The 18,334-nt window shown below is 29.4% G+C and overlaps 4 protein-coding genes and 1 pseudogene across 4 annotated transcripts; 4 read left to right on the top strand and 1 right to left on the bottom strand.

Moving 5' to 3' along the window:
* The first annotated feature begins 988 nt into the window (after positions 1-988).
* LOC126551127 (uncharacterized) lies at positions 989-2,161 on the top strand. Its single transcript, XM_050203898.1, has 2 exons — positions 989-1,270; positions 1,841-2,161. Exons 1-2 carry the CDS (start codon positions 989-991, stop codon positions 2,159-2,161), a joined length of 603 nt encoding a protein of 200 aa, XP_050059855.1.
* A 1,062-nt stretch (positions 2,162-3,223) lies between these two features.
* LOC126551128 (zinc finger MYM-type protein 5-like) lies at positions 3,224-8,209 on the top strand. The gene is made up of 5 exons (XM_050203899.1): positions 3,224-3,274; positions 6,095-6,278; positions 7,570-7,647; positions 7,715-7,777; positions 7,902-8,209. Exons 1-5 carry the CDS (start codon positions 3,224-3,226, stop codon positions 8,207-8,209), a joined length of 684 nt encoding a protein of 227 aa, XP_050059856.1.
* A 359-nt stretch (positions 8,210-8,568) lies between these two features.
* On the top strand, positions 8,569-9,324 carry LOC126551129 (zinc finger MYM-type protein 1-like). Its single transcript, XM_050203900.1, has one exon. It carries the CDS (start codon positions 8,569-8,571, stop codon positions 9,322-9,324), a length of 756 nt encoding a protein of 251 aa, XP_050059857.1.
* Positions 9,325-9,518: 194 nt separating this feature from the next.
* On the top strand, positions 9,519-10,393 carry LOC114122905 (uncharacterized). The gene is made up of 3 exons (XM_027985697.2): positions 9,519-9,604; positions 9,673-10,159; positions 10,229-10,393. Exons 1-3 carry the CDS (start codon positions 9,519-9,521, stop codon positions 10,391-10,393), a joined length of 738 nt encoding a protein of 245 aa, XP_027841498.2.
* A 2,925-nt stretch (positions 10,394-13,318) lies between these two features.
* LOC126551474 (uncharacterized) lies at positions 13,319-16,341 on the bottom strand (annotated as a pseudogene).
* Between the last annotated feature and the right edge of the window lie 1,993 nt (positions 16,342-18,334).

Genomic DNA, 18,334 nt, shown 5'->3' on the forward strand with positions numbered 1-18,334 from the left:
GAGAAAAAGTGAGTATTATGCAACATATATTTAGGTATTACATGTTAAGTCCTATTTTTTATTATTTTTTTTATTTTATATCTTTTGTATAATTTATACAACACGTTTTTCCAATTTATTTCCTAAACTATTGTTAACGTACCTACAAATTTAAAAAATAAAAATATTTTTATTTTAGATAATAAGTTCTTCTGAACGTTTAAGAATTATAAATATGTATAAGGCAAATTTGGAGAAGATCCTAACATGTCCATGAGAAGTATGAGACAGATTATTTCAAAATATATGGGAATTGGTGAGTTAACGGTGCATAGAACAATCAATGAATACAAGGAGACAAATACAGTGACATCTCCGAAACGCAAAAGGGTAAGAGAAAATGTTTTCCATTTATACTATGACTTTTCGAAAAACGCAGTCCGTAGACATGTCCATAGTATTTGGTTTCGACATGAAATTCCGACCATTGATAAAATTCATAAAGTAGTGTCTGATGATAACAGTTTACCAGCTATATCGCGAACCAATTTATACAAACTCATAAGAGATCTGGATTTCCATTATTGTAAGCGCAGTCGTAATAGTGCTCTAACCGAAAAAACGAAATTGTTGTATGGCGTAGACGATATTTAAGGACATTAAGAGAATACCGAGAACAGGGTCGTCACATTTATTATTTAGGCGAGACATGGGTTAATGCTGGTGAATGCCCAAATAAGGTATGGGTCGATTCAGCAATACAATCCCAACGTGATGCATTCCATAAGGGGCTCACAACCGGTGCTCCGAATCCAAGTGGCAAAGGTAAACGCCTTATTGTTCTACACATCGGTTCCGAAGATGGATTTGTTCCCGGTGGGTTGTTATGTTTTGAATCCAAAAAAAAAAAAAACTCACGTGATTATCATGATGAAATGGAAATGAACGGCCAGACATTTTATGAATGGAAAACATTTTACCTCAACTGCGAGACAACTGCGTTATAGTGATGGACAATGCGCCGTATCACTCGGTAAAGAAAGAAAAATCGCCAACATCGTCCTCAAGGAAGGCCGATATAATAAAATGGTTAGAAGATAAAGGCGAGGTCGTTGACAATACCATGGTTATCCCAGAATTATTGGACATTGTTAAGAGAATTAAGCCACTTCATAATAAGTATGTGATAGACGAACTCGCCAAAGCTACTAATAAAACAATTTTAAGGCTTCCTCCTTATCATTGCGAGCTCAATCCCATTGAACTCGCATGGTCATCCGTCAAGAATCACGTAAAAATGAATAACACTACTTTTAAATTACCAGACGTAAAAAATTTATTGATAGAGGGTATAGAACGAGTAGATCAAGTAATGTGGAAAAACTTTATAGAGCATACGAAAAAAGAGGAAAAAAAATTTTGGGAAATAGATAATATTGTAGATGAAGTGTAGGCAGCGGAGATATCAAATTTGAGAATGACAATTACCGAGGATACATTATCGTCAGATTCTGAGTCCAAGTCTGACTAAAATCATATAATTTGTAAACAAATATTAACTGTAAAATGTATGTAAATGTGACGATGTTTTAAAATTGTAAAAAATGTGTATATTAAAGAATGATACTATAGATATTATGAAAAATAAATGTATAAAAGATAAAAGCATGATATTTTTTTAACACTCTGTATACACGACGACAGCTGTCGTATGCTCGGCGGAAGCCATCGACTTCGATAGTAAACGATGATCGGCGACGGTAACGGCCAATCACAGAACACCATTCACCGACCAGAGGGGTTTGACTGTTTCGGCGGCTCAGTATGCATGCGTGAAAGTGGGTCAACTTAAACTGAATAGACTATAGTCTTACGGTTGCCTCCTTACCACTGTGAACTAAATCTTAAAGAACTAGCGCGGTCTTGGATAAAAAACTATGTACGTATGAAAAATACCACATTTAAATTGAACGATGTGCATGATTTATTAAAAAAAGCCGTGGACAACGTAACTAGTCAAATGTGGACAAATTTTGTTGGCCATGTTATAAAAGAAGAGGACAGATTTTGGAAAATCGATTTTCTGTCTGATGAAGTTTTTGACGTGGAACCTGAAACAGGAAAGCATGTATTAACAATTACAGGCCAAACTACTTCAGATTCCGACGACGAAGATATTTAAATTATTTATTTATATACCTATTTTATTTTACTTTAAATTGTATGTGACGAATATTTTTTTTTTTTTTTGTTAGTTTTAATAATAAAAAAGTAATATTCAAGATAAATTATACTTGTAAATTGTTTCATAATAATAAATTTTATACTGATATTAGAGTTGAACATCATCCAAATAAAATTTTACTTGGATGTATATATATATAATATTTCATTCAAATATTATTCGATTAATTTTCAGTAATTTTATCTTAGCTAGTATATGGTTGGTATTTTGGTAATTAAAACATTTACGTATTAAAAAACAATAGTTAACATTGTATTATAAATTGACGATTGTAAATCTTCTTTTATTTTAAATAAATAGAAAAACACTAAAAATAAAAAAAGAACTATCTAAAGAAGAAACTGAAGAATAAAGAATTTGAGTATATTTGTATTTTGTATTAGTATTTATGTTTGAAAATTATTCAAATATATCGAACAGTATTATTCGAATAAATAATTATTATAATTATTTTTATTTGAACAATTTAAAAAAAATCATTTCAATAATTTTTATTTGAATAATTAAAAAAAAAATCATCCCAATAATACTTTTTTCGAATTATTCGCTGTCATGTTTATGGTGTGTTACTTTAGCCGCTGTATGCACAAAGCTTGACTCCACATGGTGGGAGAAATTTGGCCTCGGGCAGTCAGAGCTAATTCGTTTCGATGCGCGTGGCGGTCGCACTCTCTCGTGGAATGGAGTATAGAACACATTTCCGATGAAGAACGATATTGGAGAGATATTCTTTTACGTTTAATAAAGATTATTTTATTTTTTAACTTCTGGAAACACTGCACTTCGTGGGAATGAAGGAAAAACAGAAAATTCAGGAGATGAAGGTAATTTTTTACGAACTGTAAGATTATTAGCTGATTTTGATCCAGTATTAAATAAATTATTGTATAAAGAAGAATCTCGAACCCAATACTTAAGCTGGAAGATTCAAAATGAGTTGATAGATTTATTAGCTACAAATATGAGAACAATTATATGCCATGAAATCAGGTCTGCACAATGTTTGCCATTATTATGGACTCAACTCAAGATGTAACCAAAGCAGATCAAGTTAGTTTTATATTACGCTATGTAGTTGTGAACCATATTGATAGAACATTTCAAATAAAAGAGTCGTTTTTAGGATTCTTTACGTTAGATAACCATAGAGCAGAAAGCCATTTTAATTTAATAAAATATGTCTTAAATATGTTCAATTTGGATTTCAATAAATATAGAGGGCAAGGCTATGACAGCATTGCCGTCATGAGCTGAATTTATTATGTTTTCCAAAAACGAATTTGTGATATTATACCAACTGGTTCTTATGTTCACTGTACAGCACATAATTTAAATTTAGTATTGTGTGATTTATCCAAAACGACGCCTAAAATGTCCCAGTTAGATCGAAGAGAAATCGTGCAAGATGTATTCTTATTCTTTAGTAAGTCAGCTCCTACATGGGCTTCATTAGCTCTAGGAAGTGACTGCTAAAATAGTTTTAAAAAAAGTTTGTACTACAAGATGGGAATCTAAACACAAAGCTATATATGCACTAAAAATTAGATTTATAGCTGTATTAAAATCATTAACAAATATGTCACTAACTAGTAATAAATCTGATGAAAAATTAATGGCAGCTGGGCTAAAAAAAAATTGAATCACTTCAATTTATTTTGTTGTTAACAATATGGGAAAATGTGTTAAGGAATTTCCAACTAGTATCTAAAAAATTGCAAGGCGCAGATACTCATCTCCAGGATGCATGTAAATTTTTAAAGCGGACTACTGTTTCAATGTCAAATTTAAGAAACCAGTATGCAGAATTGATTTCATCTGCAACTGACCAATGCAATAAATGGGGCATACCAATCCAACCAACTATTTATCGTCGTGTTTATTCTAAAAGGTTTTTTGGGGACGTAGATGGAGATAGGAGGCTTGATGTAAATTAAGAAAATCTTCGTATTACAGTATTTTTACCACTCGTCGATATAACGATCGTCCAACTTAAAGAAAGGTTTATAGGTTTATACGAAGTCACCAACAAAATTTAATTTTCTGGTACCTCAAAATATTTTAAAGTCTTTTAAAGTGAACATGATATTATAAAAGCAACTTATGTCTTTCAACTATCTTATAAAAATGAGATCACTACAGATATAACTAGGCAAATGTTATGTATTAAAAATGTATATAAAGATTCTCTTAAAACAATCCACAGCATAAAAAATCTTTGGCAATGTCTATTGGAGAATGATGTGGCCTTTATTTACAAAGATATTTTCAGGACATGTATAATTTTCCTAACATTGCCGGTAACTCCACTGACAATAAGGGATGTAGTAAACCGACGTTTTTTACATAAACACGTAAGTTCAAAGTCCAGTGGTCTAGAACTATATCATGCCACCGAGTCGGACCACTGATGCTGCCTCCTGATTGGCTTAGGCACATCACGCTATTCCTTGGACGTCAATTATCCTCTCCTCATCACGGCATATCCCATATAAATAGAAGTCCTCATCATAGAGCTAGTTAGAGTAAGAGTTAGAGTTAGTTAAGAGTCAGTTAGACTTAGTCACAGTTTTTAATTACTTGCTCTCCGGTAGTTAAGTACATACGTGCTTAAGCTATCGAAAGACTTTATTTAGTGTTTAACAGTCAATAAAAGATTTCAATTTGTCTTATTAATTTATTGCTTACATTTTATACCTCTTCTTTCCAACCTACGACGGAACGTGCCTTCGTCGTAAAAGAAGCGTGCAGCAGCCATCACTGGTTACTACAGAGGCCTCTAAAATTAGCTTGCACCTGAGCTTCAAAATTGTAGTGGTGGCACTGCTAATTGAGCTAGTACTACACCTTTAAAACCAGGTTAAAGAATGATGTTAACACTACTTTTCCATTATTATTTACCATCAAATGAAACTTATTTAAACATGCAAATATCACATTAAATACAAAGTCATTCAAGACATTATTAATTATTTATTGTTACATTAATTGAATAAGGTATTTAAGTTAAAGATTAAAATCATACTTAAAAACATACTTCGTATTTGACTACATAAGCTATTCAATATTACCTTGTCAAAACCATAAACATAACACAAAATAACACAAGCATTTATCTTTTTATTTATTTTAGTACCGATATAATTTTATTATTTGAACATATAACTATTACTACTTACAAAATATCACATTATACATAAATAAATATAATATCACATTTAGACATTTAGCTAAATATATTATTATTAATCGAAAAACTAAACAAATATCAATAACTTAGTAAATTATTTCAAATAAATAATATCACATAACAAATATAGGTGTTTTACTGTAGTTGTGGACTGTAATTAATAAGGATAGCAATTAAATTGTAAGATTTTTTCTCCACACAATGCACATCAGTGGCGGCGCGAGAGGGTTTTTGTGAGACAATTGTCTCACAGCTAAAAGGGGTGGTGGGTACTGAGTGTCTGGGTATAGTGAATAGTCAGTTCTGAAAAATATTGAGTGACACATCGTATCAAATAAATAAATATATAAATAGTCATATTTATACAGAGTATAGACTATAGAATATAGACATAAACATAGTTTATAAATAAAACAAATGCTTATCTGACGTATTTTCCGCAGTTTACCCGAAACGTCCAATTACTTATTAGTATTAATAATTATGAATAGCGACTGTGTGTTGGTGACTTGTGTTCACATTCTATCAGTAATACAGTATTTTGCTGTTATTAATGTTATTATTGCAGTCTCAACTCTCAAGCAGAAACTTGGATTCATTTTTATAATTATTATTTTATTTACGTATTACCTACGTTATTTTATTAACACATCCGTTAATGTTAATTCACTACTTATTGAAAGATGAATTCACTGTGTCCCAGTTGTGGAAAAAATCGTGATTTAATGAACAATACCAACTGGATTCGACACAAGGAATCTTGTAAAAAAAAAATAAAGTCTGTTAAAAGAAGTGCTTCAAGTTCCATTTCAAACTTTTTTAAACCTACAGAACGTGATGGAAAATTTCCAAAATTTGAACAATCAAGTAAGTAACTTTGTGATGCAAACTACATTTAATCTGTTAAAAATATTTACACTTTTAAACTGTAATTAGTAATTATCGTTGGTTATTTAAATTAATTATTTATAAAAACCCTGTACAAAATTAATCTATTGCTATTTGCTAATATTTAGTAATAACTAGTACATTATGATCATAACATGAACAGTTGCATTTGTTATTAAAAATTAGTACATTAGTTATATTAACTAGTTACCAGTTACTAGCAAGTTAATAGTTATCAAAACAAGTAACTTTTAACTTTTTTACTAGTTACTGCCTATCTTTGGTTAAATGTAATATTTGATAGAAACTTCAAATTAAAAATAAATAAATTATAAATAGCCAACTACATTTAGCCTCCATTAACCATTTGAAATTGAAAACATATAATTTTCCAATATTGCAATATTATAATATTATATAGTAATGAAATTTATTAAATTTATACATTTTGGCTATTTATACAAACTTAGTTTAATCAGCTAAAAATACACAAATTTCTCCACTAACAGTTATTTATTAATAAATTAGTTTTATTATTTTCGATTATGGTATTTAAGTTGTTTTATAGGTGATTGAAATGTTGAATAAATATTTTTTGCTTTATTTATTAAAATTGTTTACTATGCCACTGAGTTGTAATACATGCATGACCGGATCTAGTGGTGGGGAGGGGAGGGAGTCGGGGATTTATCCCCGGGTGTATTTTTAAGGTTTTAAATTTTAAATTGGACTTTAAAACAAATTACAAAAGTCAAAACTGTCACCATTAATTGTAACTTATTGTTATGTAATTTTAAATTAACAATTACATTATATTTTTAGAACCTACATAAAATGTTACTTACTATTGATTTAATTGTTTTTAGATTATTTATTAAATTACATGTTTATAGGTGTATAAAAGTATTTATATTTAACAAATGCCTTATTATAAACTGAACTTTTTTATAAATATCATTGTGGCCACTAGTAATTAGTTACATTTTTGTTTCATTGTATTTTTTCCGTACCTAGGTAGGTACATATCAAGTTTTGATTGTAACAAATATTAAACATTTATCATTAAATACACCATTAAGAAGTGCTTCTAAAACTATATTACTTGATTAGTTTAAAATTTAAAATGTTTACTTTTGATGTTTAAATCCATTAAATTACCAACTGTGGTAAATCATTTATTGGTCCAGTTCCTATATCGCAAACGGCTTTGTAAAAGGTTAATCTTAACAATACTGTGTGAATGTGCTTGAATTTTTGTAAAATTTTTTAGTTTTTAATAATCCATCAACATCAATAATAGAAAACACCGATAATGTTCAAGAACATCAGGTGAACATTGAAAAAATTGGTAAATGATAAATATTCATGTTTCTATTTTTTTTTTTGTCAAAATACCAATCATTTTTATTTTTCAGCTTTTGATAATCCATCAACATCAAAAGTTACCCGCTCGGTTGATATCTCAATTGGAATGCATGGTGAATATTCTTAATATTTTGTAATTTTGTATTAGCAGTAGGTACTTTTAATAATTCATTTTTATTGTAATAATAACCAATAATTTAAATTATAATATAATTTTAAAATTTAATCACGTTTTAGATTTTCAATTGTATCCAAACGATCCTGCAAATTTTCCTGAAGAAATGTCAAGTGAACTGTTGACATATTTCATACAATATGGACCATGTCAGCCTTCTCCATTAGAACTACCATCAAATATTTTTCCAAAAAGCAAGGATCCAAATGGTGTATCAAGAAGTTTTCACGAATCTTACTATCACAAAATTATACAAAATATTCAAGTGCGACGAACTTGGTTATCATATTCACCTTCCCAAAATAAGTTATATTGTGTATCTTGTAAATTATTTGGATTACTTAAGGCTAAAAAGGCTATTTTAGCATAAAAAGGAACAAAAAGCTGGCAAAATTTAAAACGTAACTTAGAGACTCGCGAACAAACTATTAAGCACTTACAGTCTGAAATAAGCCGTGGACTTTTCTCAAAAAATAATAGAGTTGACTTGAACCTGCGTCTTTCTAAGAATCAACATATCGCGGAAAATAGAGAAGTGTTGAGAGTTATATTGAAGTAATCATTTTCGCTGCTAGGAAAAACATTGCTTTACGGGGCCACAATGAAAATTTTTCAAGTAAAAATCGTGGTATTTTTTTGGAATTAATTAAGCTGATGAGTCATCATAACTCAACACTTCAGTACCATTTAGAAAAAATAAATTCAAGCAACCATAATAGACTTACCTTCATGTCTCATGAAAGTCAAAAAAAATTATTATTAATTATTGCAGAAATTATTAGATCTGTAATTGTAAAACAACTCAATGCAGCTGGATTATTCTCTGTTATCATTGACACAACGACCGATGTGGCAAGACTGGAACAATTTTCTTTTATTGTTCGATATGTTCATGAAGGAAACATCGAAGAACGTTTATTAAGTTTGATTACAGCGTCAGATGCTACAGGAAAAGGGCTGTATAATACTTTTTGTACTATTACAGAAATGTATCAGATTGATTGGAAAACAAAATTATGCGCTCAATCATACGATGGTGCTGCAGCTATGCAAGGGGAGTACTCAGGATTACGCACATATATTCAGAATGAAAATCCCAAATCAATTTATGTGTGGTGTTTCGCACACTTGCTTAACCTAGTTATTGTCGATACATTAGATTCTACAACTGATACAAAAATATTTTTTGGGGACTTGCATGGAATTGTAACATTTATGCGAGCCAGGAAAAGAACTGCAACATTTTATGAATGCCAAAAAAAATTGAACATTGGATCTAAAGCTAATGATAGAATTCGAAAAATCAAAAATTTCTCAGATACACGGTGGACGTCCCATGATCGTGTTATAACAGTAATACATGATAAGTATGATGCTTTAAAAAATACTTTAGAATTGCTATCAGAATCCAGACAGAGTAACTGCTTCAAATGCAAAATCATTTTTATTAATAATTTCTTCGTTTCATTTTGTATTGGTTCTTAAGCTAATGAAAAGTATATTCACAATAACTACACCAACTTCATGTTATCTGCAAACAAAAATCATTGATTTTATTCAAGCCATTAAATTGGTAGATGAAACTAAAAAAAGATTATTAGAATTGCGTTCTGGCAAATATTTTCAAGAACTTGTACAAAATACCAAACAATTTGCTAATGAACAGAATCTCTGTGAAAATGATTTTAAAAAAGTCCGAACGAGGAACCAAAAGAATGCCTGGAGAAAATGTACAGGATGAAATCAGTTCTTCAGCATCAGACAGGTTGGTAAATTATTTAGCATTAAAATAATTCTATCATTTTATTCTTGAATATGTAACTTTTATTATAGGTTTAGAGTGAACACATATTACAAATGTTTAGACCAAATAATTTTATCTATAGATAATAGATTTAGTAGTGCTAGAGACAGAATGAAAGATCTTGCATTACTACCAACAGAGCGGTTAATTGAAGCCAAACATAAATCTGAAATGGATCTTCCAGATAAATGCTTTTTAGATTTGGCTACATGGATTACTGATATTAATCCATATCAACTTAAAACTGAGTATTCATTATTTAGTAAAAGCTTAAAAGAATTGATTATTGGAATGAAATTCCCAGATAATCAATCCAAAGAATCATCTGATATTAACTCTGAAGATGAACATCAAAATATTATGAGCGAACCAAAACAGAACATAACACTAGAAACTATAATAAACATTCTCTCAAGTTTTGACATTATGTGTGCCTTTCCAAATTTGTATTGTGCTTATAAAGCATTATGTACAATTCCAGCCTCATCAGCCTCAGCGGAAAGAAGCTTTTCAAAGGTATAATAATTGCATTACATTTTTTTCTGTTAACTAATTATGCTTGAATTCTAACTTTGTTGCATTTAGGTTAAATTGATCAAAACTAGACTAAGGTCGACAATGTCCCAACAAAGGTTGGAGAGTTTAATGTTTATATCTTGTGAAAGAGACATACCCATTGATATCAATGAAGTTATAAATAAATTTGGATTGTCATCAAGTGTATTGAAAAAAGAATTAATGTTTGGATAATATTTTTAATTGGTAGGATGCTCGCCGCCTAATTGTACATTCAATGATTTATTAATAAAACAGTATTTATATAATTAATACAAATTATTTTTATTGTAGTACCCGTAAGATGCATTTTTAAAAAGCTAAATTTGATATAGAAATATAATAGGGTGTGTGGAGGTCGTAGCCTCCCACGGCTCTGTGCAAATAATTTATATATTATTAGGTACATTAGGTGGGAGGTGTGTGATGCAACTAACATTTTTTGTCTCACTGTCGAAAAAGTTCGAGCCGCCACTGATGCACATGATACATAAAATACATTTGGATCTGATAATCCTGCATAATTTCACAACTATTAAGTATATAAATACCTTTAACTAAACCTTTTGCAGCAAAAACTCCTATTGGCTGACAAAAATGTACTCCTAAACTTTTAAATACAAATACTAATCCATGATTAGCTTTCACCTGCCTAGTCAGATGATAATTCATTGCTAAGATTTTCCAAACCGGTATAAGTCAGTGTATTTGAATTTACTCCTAAACTTTCACGAAGCATGATTTCATAAATTCCAAGTACCTACTCCGTGCTTTTGTTTTTCAGATAGCATTGAAATTTTTTTTTTAAAAAGCTGAAAGAATTGTTTATCAAAACCACAGGGTGACTTAATATGTGATAAATATTGTCGAACTGTTCGAGGACACGGGAGAGGTAAAATGTTTTGCTTTCTCAAGAATGTATAAACAGCAGGTGATCTAAAAGCAAGTACGAAAAAATAATGAAATGTTAAATAAAAAAAATATTAAATATATTTTCAAACCTAATATTTAAAAGAATACATAACAAAATCCAGTCTTTAGAATATCTTTTATTTTTGGAATTATTCAATTTACTTGTTTTAAAAATTTTTTTGACTATATTTTTTTGTGATTCATTTAAATTATTGTCATTAACTATGGTCTCAAAAAAATCATCTGTTATGTATTTAATTTTATTTTGTAAAGTTCCAAGCTTGTTATTAAGATCTACAATTTTTGACAAATATCTTGATTCAAATTATAATCAATTTGCATTTTGAAAAAGTTGTAATAAACCTATGCTACATAATGATATACAATATACATATTACATACATATTTGTTTTAATTATTTTTCTTTTGCTTTTTAAAATACCATTATAAAAATGTCTTCTATTTAGTGTAAGCAAACATCCAATTCATTTATTGGTACATTTTCTAGCACAGTTTTTTAATTTACTATTATTTACCCGAATTTTGCTAGTAGTTTTTGACATTGTACACTCCTTTTTCGTTTCGTAGAAATTATACGGGGGCAATTTAAAAGATGCCAAACATTGTAAGTTTCTAATCTAGAATTTCTATCTGTGATACCTTTCAATACAATTATTTATATTATATTTAATTACACACACAATATATACTTATTTTTATTAACTTAAGAAATATTTGTATTATTATTAACCTGGATAATTTAGTGCATTTGGTCTACCCACAAAGAGTAACTTTTGAGAAAACATAATCATAACTCTTTCTAAGTTTGATAAATTAAATGGATATAGTAAATTGAACAAAAGTTGTTCTTTATCAATTAATTTGTTATAAGCATAAAAATGTATAAGAGATTCTGAAGTTAAAACAATTTGTCTTTAAATTACAGCTTTTACTTCTTGAATACATTCATGTTTTAAGAAATAATAAGTCTAAAAAACAATTCCAACCAACAGGCAAATGTATGATACTTACATTTTCTAGCAACTTTTTAAATGTGTCAATTAAAACCACCTGATCAAATAAATATAAGGTGAATTAAATAATTTAAAATAAAAAACCAAAACTTGTGTGATAAAATATACTTACCTGCGAATTTGCCTTGCAACGTGCTCTGACACTTATATTAAATATAATATATAGATTACTATATGCTGTAGCCAACAATAACCATAACACTAGGGGCATAACAAACATCCTTATAATTATGCTAAGGCCCGTTTCACATGGACGCGTATCATACGCGCGCTGATGAAAACGCGAGAACGACGCGTATCAAAACGCGACACTCTTTTGTATTCACATGTACGCTACCAAACGCGATACGCGTATCAAAGTTACTAGGTGGAAATATTGTCATTTGAGGTTTTACTTCAGTATAGACAACACATCACTTTATAATACTTATAACTTAAAATTTAATTATGAATATTAAAGGAGAAAAGAGGCTTGTGCTTTTTACGGGGTATTATTATTAAAAAAAAAAAAACAAATAGCTAAAAAAAATCGTATAAAAAGACTTTGGGTTCATCCTTTGATAGCCCAAAGGTCTTTAAAAGGAGCATTGCTACAATGTTTTTTGACCTCCGAGAGCACGAAGACAAATTTTTTAATTATTTCCGGATGTCTATCAGAAGTTTTGACGAACTATTATACAAACTGGAACAAAATTTAAAACGTTCATATTGTATCAGAGAACCAATAACTCCTGCAGAACGATTGTGTGTAACGTTAAGGTAAGCTTATTTTAAATTTGAATTACCTCTATTTTAGTTTTGATAAAAATAATGTCAAGTATAATTTTTAATTAACATATACCTTACTCAATACAAATAATTACGTGTAGGTTTAAATTACTTATTATAATACATGAAAAAAATGTTTATATTTATTATAACTTGTATAAAACGCTATGTGTTATATTATCAAAACAAATTTTTTTTATTAACCAAATCAAAACATCCTTTTTATAATAATTAAAATAAAATAAAAACTATCATTTCCTATGACTATAAAATCGAAATTAAACTAAAACCAAAATAAACTCAAAAATAAACAATTAATATTTAAATTGTATAGACATAATATTAATCAAATTATAAAATATATAGGTAGTAAATGGTTTGATTGGTAATTAAAGTTGGAGGAGGTATCGGGCATAGACGTGGAAGATTGTATTTGTGAGTGTATTGGTAAAAAATTAGAATATTGCTGCTGATGTGTAAAGTAAAACGGATCATTGGGATTTATAGAGTTATTATGATATATTGAAGGATAATTATTTTGAGTTTTACTAGAACCATTATTTTTTATTTCTATTGTTAACGCTAAAATACGTGAGCGAAACAGTAGTTTTTGGTCTGTATTAAATTGGCGAACTGTTAGCAATAGAGACTCAAAAAAAGACCTATCCTCGTCTTCCATTGAAGACTGTCGAATAGCTGCCAGAAAATAATCTTCTTCAAAATTATTTTTTTTTTTTTTTGGCGTCGAAGTACTCTTTCTTTTCCTTGCCCAAGGATCTCCATCGGAAGTTATATTAATTTCTAAAGGATCGTCTTCGCCGTTGAATTCATTGTTATCTTCGACGTCCGAATTGTCAAGAATTTGATTTAAATTTGGACTAAAGTTAGATTCCGTCCTGAAAATTGTATTTTGTATATTACATATTTAATAAACAAATAATTCGATTTTACGTAATATAAAGTCACAGCTATAAAAACTGAACATTTTATAAATATATTATTAACAACAAAGTAATTAACTAATTTTCGTAATTTTAACGAATTTTATCAACATTTGAACGTTAAGTGTTTATAAAAAAATAATTATATGTATTTAAAATATATTTTAAGTATTTTTGAAACGTTCATCGTGAGTTTTTATTATTATTCGTGAAATTTAAAAAAAGTTAAGCAAATGCACAGTATTTTTTTTATGATCGTCTAAAATGTTAGTATTTTGACAAAACTCATCAAAATCACGAAAATTAGCAATTATTTTGTACCTAGTTAAAATAGGTATATAAATATTTTTATAACTAAGGATTGGAAATTTTAAACATGGTGTATTACAAATTATAACAAGATATTTTACATACATTTGGGTACAGTTAATGATTCCAAAAACTGTAGCTGCTGGTCATAACATATAAGTTTTGATTTTTTTTCTTTCTGATCCTGATCTTACTTTTTTTCTTGCGGCAATAGATCTCATTTTGGCGTCTCTCGCACTCTTCCAACGTTGTTGGACTTTTTCAACTGTTTTTTTAAAAAAGAGTTGATATAGATCATGCAATTCACCAATTAAAATACAATTAAATGATGAATTTACTTCTAAAAATATTATTTAGATAAAATTAATATAATATTACTACTAATTAGTACCTAGTTTAAAAATTGATGATAAGTTTCTAAATTTAAAAGTTAAAAAATTCTTTATAAAACCATAAATCATAAAATAATCCTAAAAATAATTTTACTAATTTCAAAACCTCTATGATTTATTAAAATGTATAAGAAAAAAAATATTCATTCGTTTTATACGCAAAAAAGCGAATATATTACTATTAATATATGTTTACTTTTTATGAACTATATATGATTTGAGTAATTCTTTATCAAATCACTACTTATATTTTTATTAATTGTATTTTGTTTAAATTACTTACTCTAAATCCACATGCGTCCTTTTGTTAATTATTTAATACTTATTGATTAGGTATTTAGCAACAGGAAATACGATGACTGATCTCCATTACACATATCGTATGGGTATCTCAACAATAAGTGGTATCATTGAAGATGTATGTAAGAATATTTGGGAGCTTAAAACTGAATGCATGGTTGAATGAACCTACTGAAGATAAATGGAAAGAAATTGCAAATGGTTATCAAAAATTAGCAAATTTTCCAAATTGTATTGGTGCCCTTGACGGAAAACACGTAAGGATTATAAAACCAACAAAAAGTGGCTCGTTGTTTATTAACTATAAAAACATTATTTTTCAATTGTTTTAATGGCCATATGTGATGCAAATTATTGTTTCACTTTTGTGGATGTTGAGCGCAAGGAAAATTTTGTGATTCAAGCGTATTTAAAAACAGTACATTTTACCAAACTTGAAACTAATGCTTTAAATATTCCCAACCCTATGCCTTTTACTGGAAACGATAATGATGAAAGTTTCCATTTGTAATAGTTGCGGATGAAGCTTTCGGGTTATCAAAAAACATTTTACGACCTTATGCGCGAAAGAATTTAAACTATAAAAAAAAAATTTTTAACTATCTATCGTTTATCGCGTGCAAGGAGAAATATTGAATGTAGTTTTGGGAATATTATCTAATAAATTTCGTATTTTTCACAAACCAATGATGTGAATGTTGAGTTGGGCTGTATGCATCGTAAAAGCATGCTGTATCCTGTATAATTTTATACGAGTTAGAGATGGATTTAATTTTGAAAACACTCTTAGCATTGAAGGTTAGAAAATATGATGAGTTAATGTAGAAAATAATAATGTGACTAGATGTGGTAATACAATAAGAGACAAGTTTGCCAATTATTTTATAAGTGATGCTGGAAAAATAGAATGGCAAGATAAATGTATTTATAATAAGATCTGATTATTATAACGAATTTGAATAAAAATATATTTGATATGTTCTTAAATCGTTAATAATATAAAAAAGTTAACATATTGAGGTTCTAAGTAGGTGTTCAATAATAAAATATATTATAAAATTACACATTATCACATTTAATTACTTACTTTTCTTTATTTTTGTTTTTTATAATTTTATTTGATCTTTTGTTTTTATGAACTTATCTTGATATAAAATGTATAATGCGTGATATTACATGTATATAATATTATATTGATATTGTCTTTTACTCAGTTTAAATAATTAGTTGTATAATAAATGATTAAATATTTAATTATGTTTTACTTAGTATGGAACAAATACTTGAATAATTTTTGTTCTACTTACCTGCTCTTTTCTGATCTGATTTAGACATGGTATCATATGTGGACACTATTTTTTTTGTTACACCTTCCTTCACGCTTTTATTTTTAAATCCCGATCTTTATAAGTTTCATCAGCATGATTCCATAGATTGGGACGACTTTGTACCTCAATTATTATGAGCTCTGTGTCCATTGAGTTCATAGTAATATCCTAATAAGTCTAATTAAAGGTATATAAGTTCTCGGTGTATGGTCTTGTGTCAAGAAGAACTGCACTTGATGGTGAACTTGTACAACAAAATATGAATTGACCAATTTTCAAAATTTGATCAGCGCGCGTATGAAACGCGCCTATGTGAAACCTGTCATTGCATGTAATAGCCTGTACGCGTGCGTTTGATACGCGTCCATGTGAAACGGTCAATATTAATAACGTAATTCGGAACGCGACGTACGAAACGCGCGCGTACGATACGCGTCCATGTGAAACGGGCCTAAGGGTGAGCAGCCAAGCAAGCAATGATTGAGTATAATAAATTAGGACCTAAAAACAAAAGGTAAAAACTAATCAAAAGTATCATCGCCCGTATGCTTTTTACCCGCTAGAATATAATAACTATTGATTTATATGATTGCTGCCGGAGGCATGTAATGAATACATCACCACCCGGTAGAACATACTAGGTACGTAATTACCCACCCGGTAGAATATTATACATGTATAATTGACGCACAGCGTCGCTCAGATAACGCAAAGCGTGGGTAGAAGCGGATGCAGCTAACGCTGACCATCAGGGACCTGAAGGTACCGCGGGGCGGGAGTCCCTGGATGATATATAAGGGGGCCCAGATTAGGCACATTTTAGACGTGATCCACCAGGGTTAGAGCGAGCACCTTCACGTCACTCAGTTCAATTTTTATGTCTCCTGGACTTAGAATATTTTTCACAGTTTAATTTATTAAATCATTTGGACTTAGAATATTTTTCTAATAAAAAACACTTAGAAAATATTTCACAGTCTTCATTTTTTACAATTATTCCATTCGATACTACATCATCCAATTGCTTGTACGTGGCACGTTATAGCTTCTTTAGATTTATTGTGATTACCTGATTCATTTAAAAATAATGCTTGTGGTTTAATTTTAAGTGGCTCATCAGACCAATCAAGTTTTTTACAGCAAACTTCCGAAGATTGTGGCACTGTCTGTGAATTTTCTGTTTTAATATTGTTGGAATGGCATTAATTTTTAGTTTGGGCTTCATACTCCTATATAAACAATCCTGAAAATTATAAATACTTTTTACTGTAAGCTCAAAATTATAAGAACAATTATAAGTGTTTCATTTGTACTTCTTTAGTTTCTAGTGTGTCAGATGATTCTAGAGTTGTTTCAGAACTGATATTGCTCCAACACGAATATGTCCGAGATATATCACATGGATTGAAATGTAACTCGCACACACGTGATGTTAATAATATATCTTCACCATTTACTTTATATAGTATGTTAATCCATTCTTTACAAATTATTGGATTTTTTGGTAAAGTGAATAATGAAAATTTTTTATTTTTTTGAGTATTTGATGAACAATTTATTACACAACACCTTCCCATAATTATGTGTATCTTCACGAACGCCACGAACTAAGATTTAAGTAATAAGATGTAACTACCTTCTACCTATGTACCTAAGTATAATATCTTAGTAGTTAGTTCGTGGTTCGTGATTTTCAGATAAATATAAATAAATATAAAAATTAGTATGTCGATTTATTAATTGCTTTTAATGTATACCTAGATAGCGCTAGTGTTGACAAGAGCTCAAAGCCCCCCCGTACTCCGCTCATTCTATACGTTAAGGTGGACGTACCTCTCATACCCTCCAACCATTTCGTATCCAGTCCTGTGTATCTTAGTCCGAGATCTGTGTGTATGATTTTATGTTATCTTATAATCAATGAAAATCTAAAATAATACAACACTATAATAAAAGATAGATTGCTAACTGTGATAAAAAATTGAAGTCAGATACTAATCAAGCCACCATCTTTAAAAAGGGCACCAACAAAATTACTAATATTAGTGACGAGTACTTTCAATTCATTTGGTGAACTAATTCGTGCGATTTAGCTCATTAAAATGAATCGATTTGAATGGATAAAAGTGAGCTAATGGTCCCTATCTGACCC

The sequence above is a fragment of the Aphis gossypii genome, chromosome 3, assembly GCF_020184175.1.
Source record: "Aphis gossypii isolate Hap1 chromosome 3, ASM2018417v2, whole genome shotgun sequence".
NCBI lineage: Eukaryota > Metazoa > Arthropoda > Insecta > Hemiptera > Aphididae > Aphis > Aphis gossypii.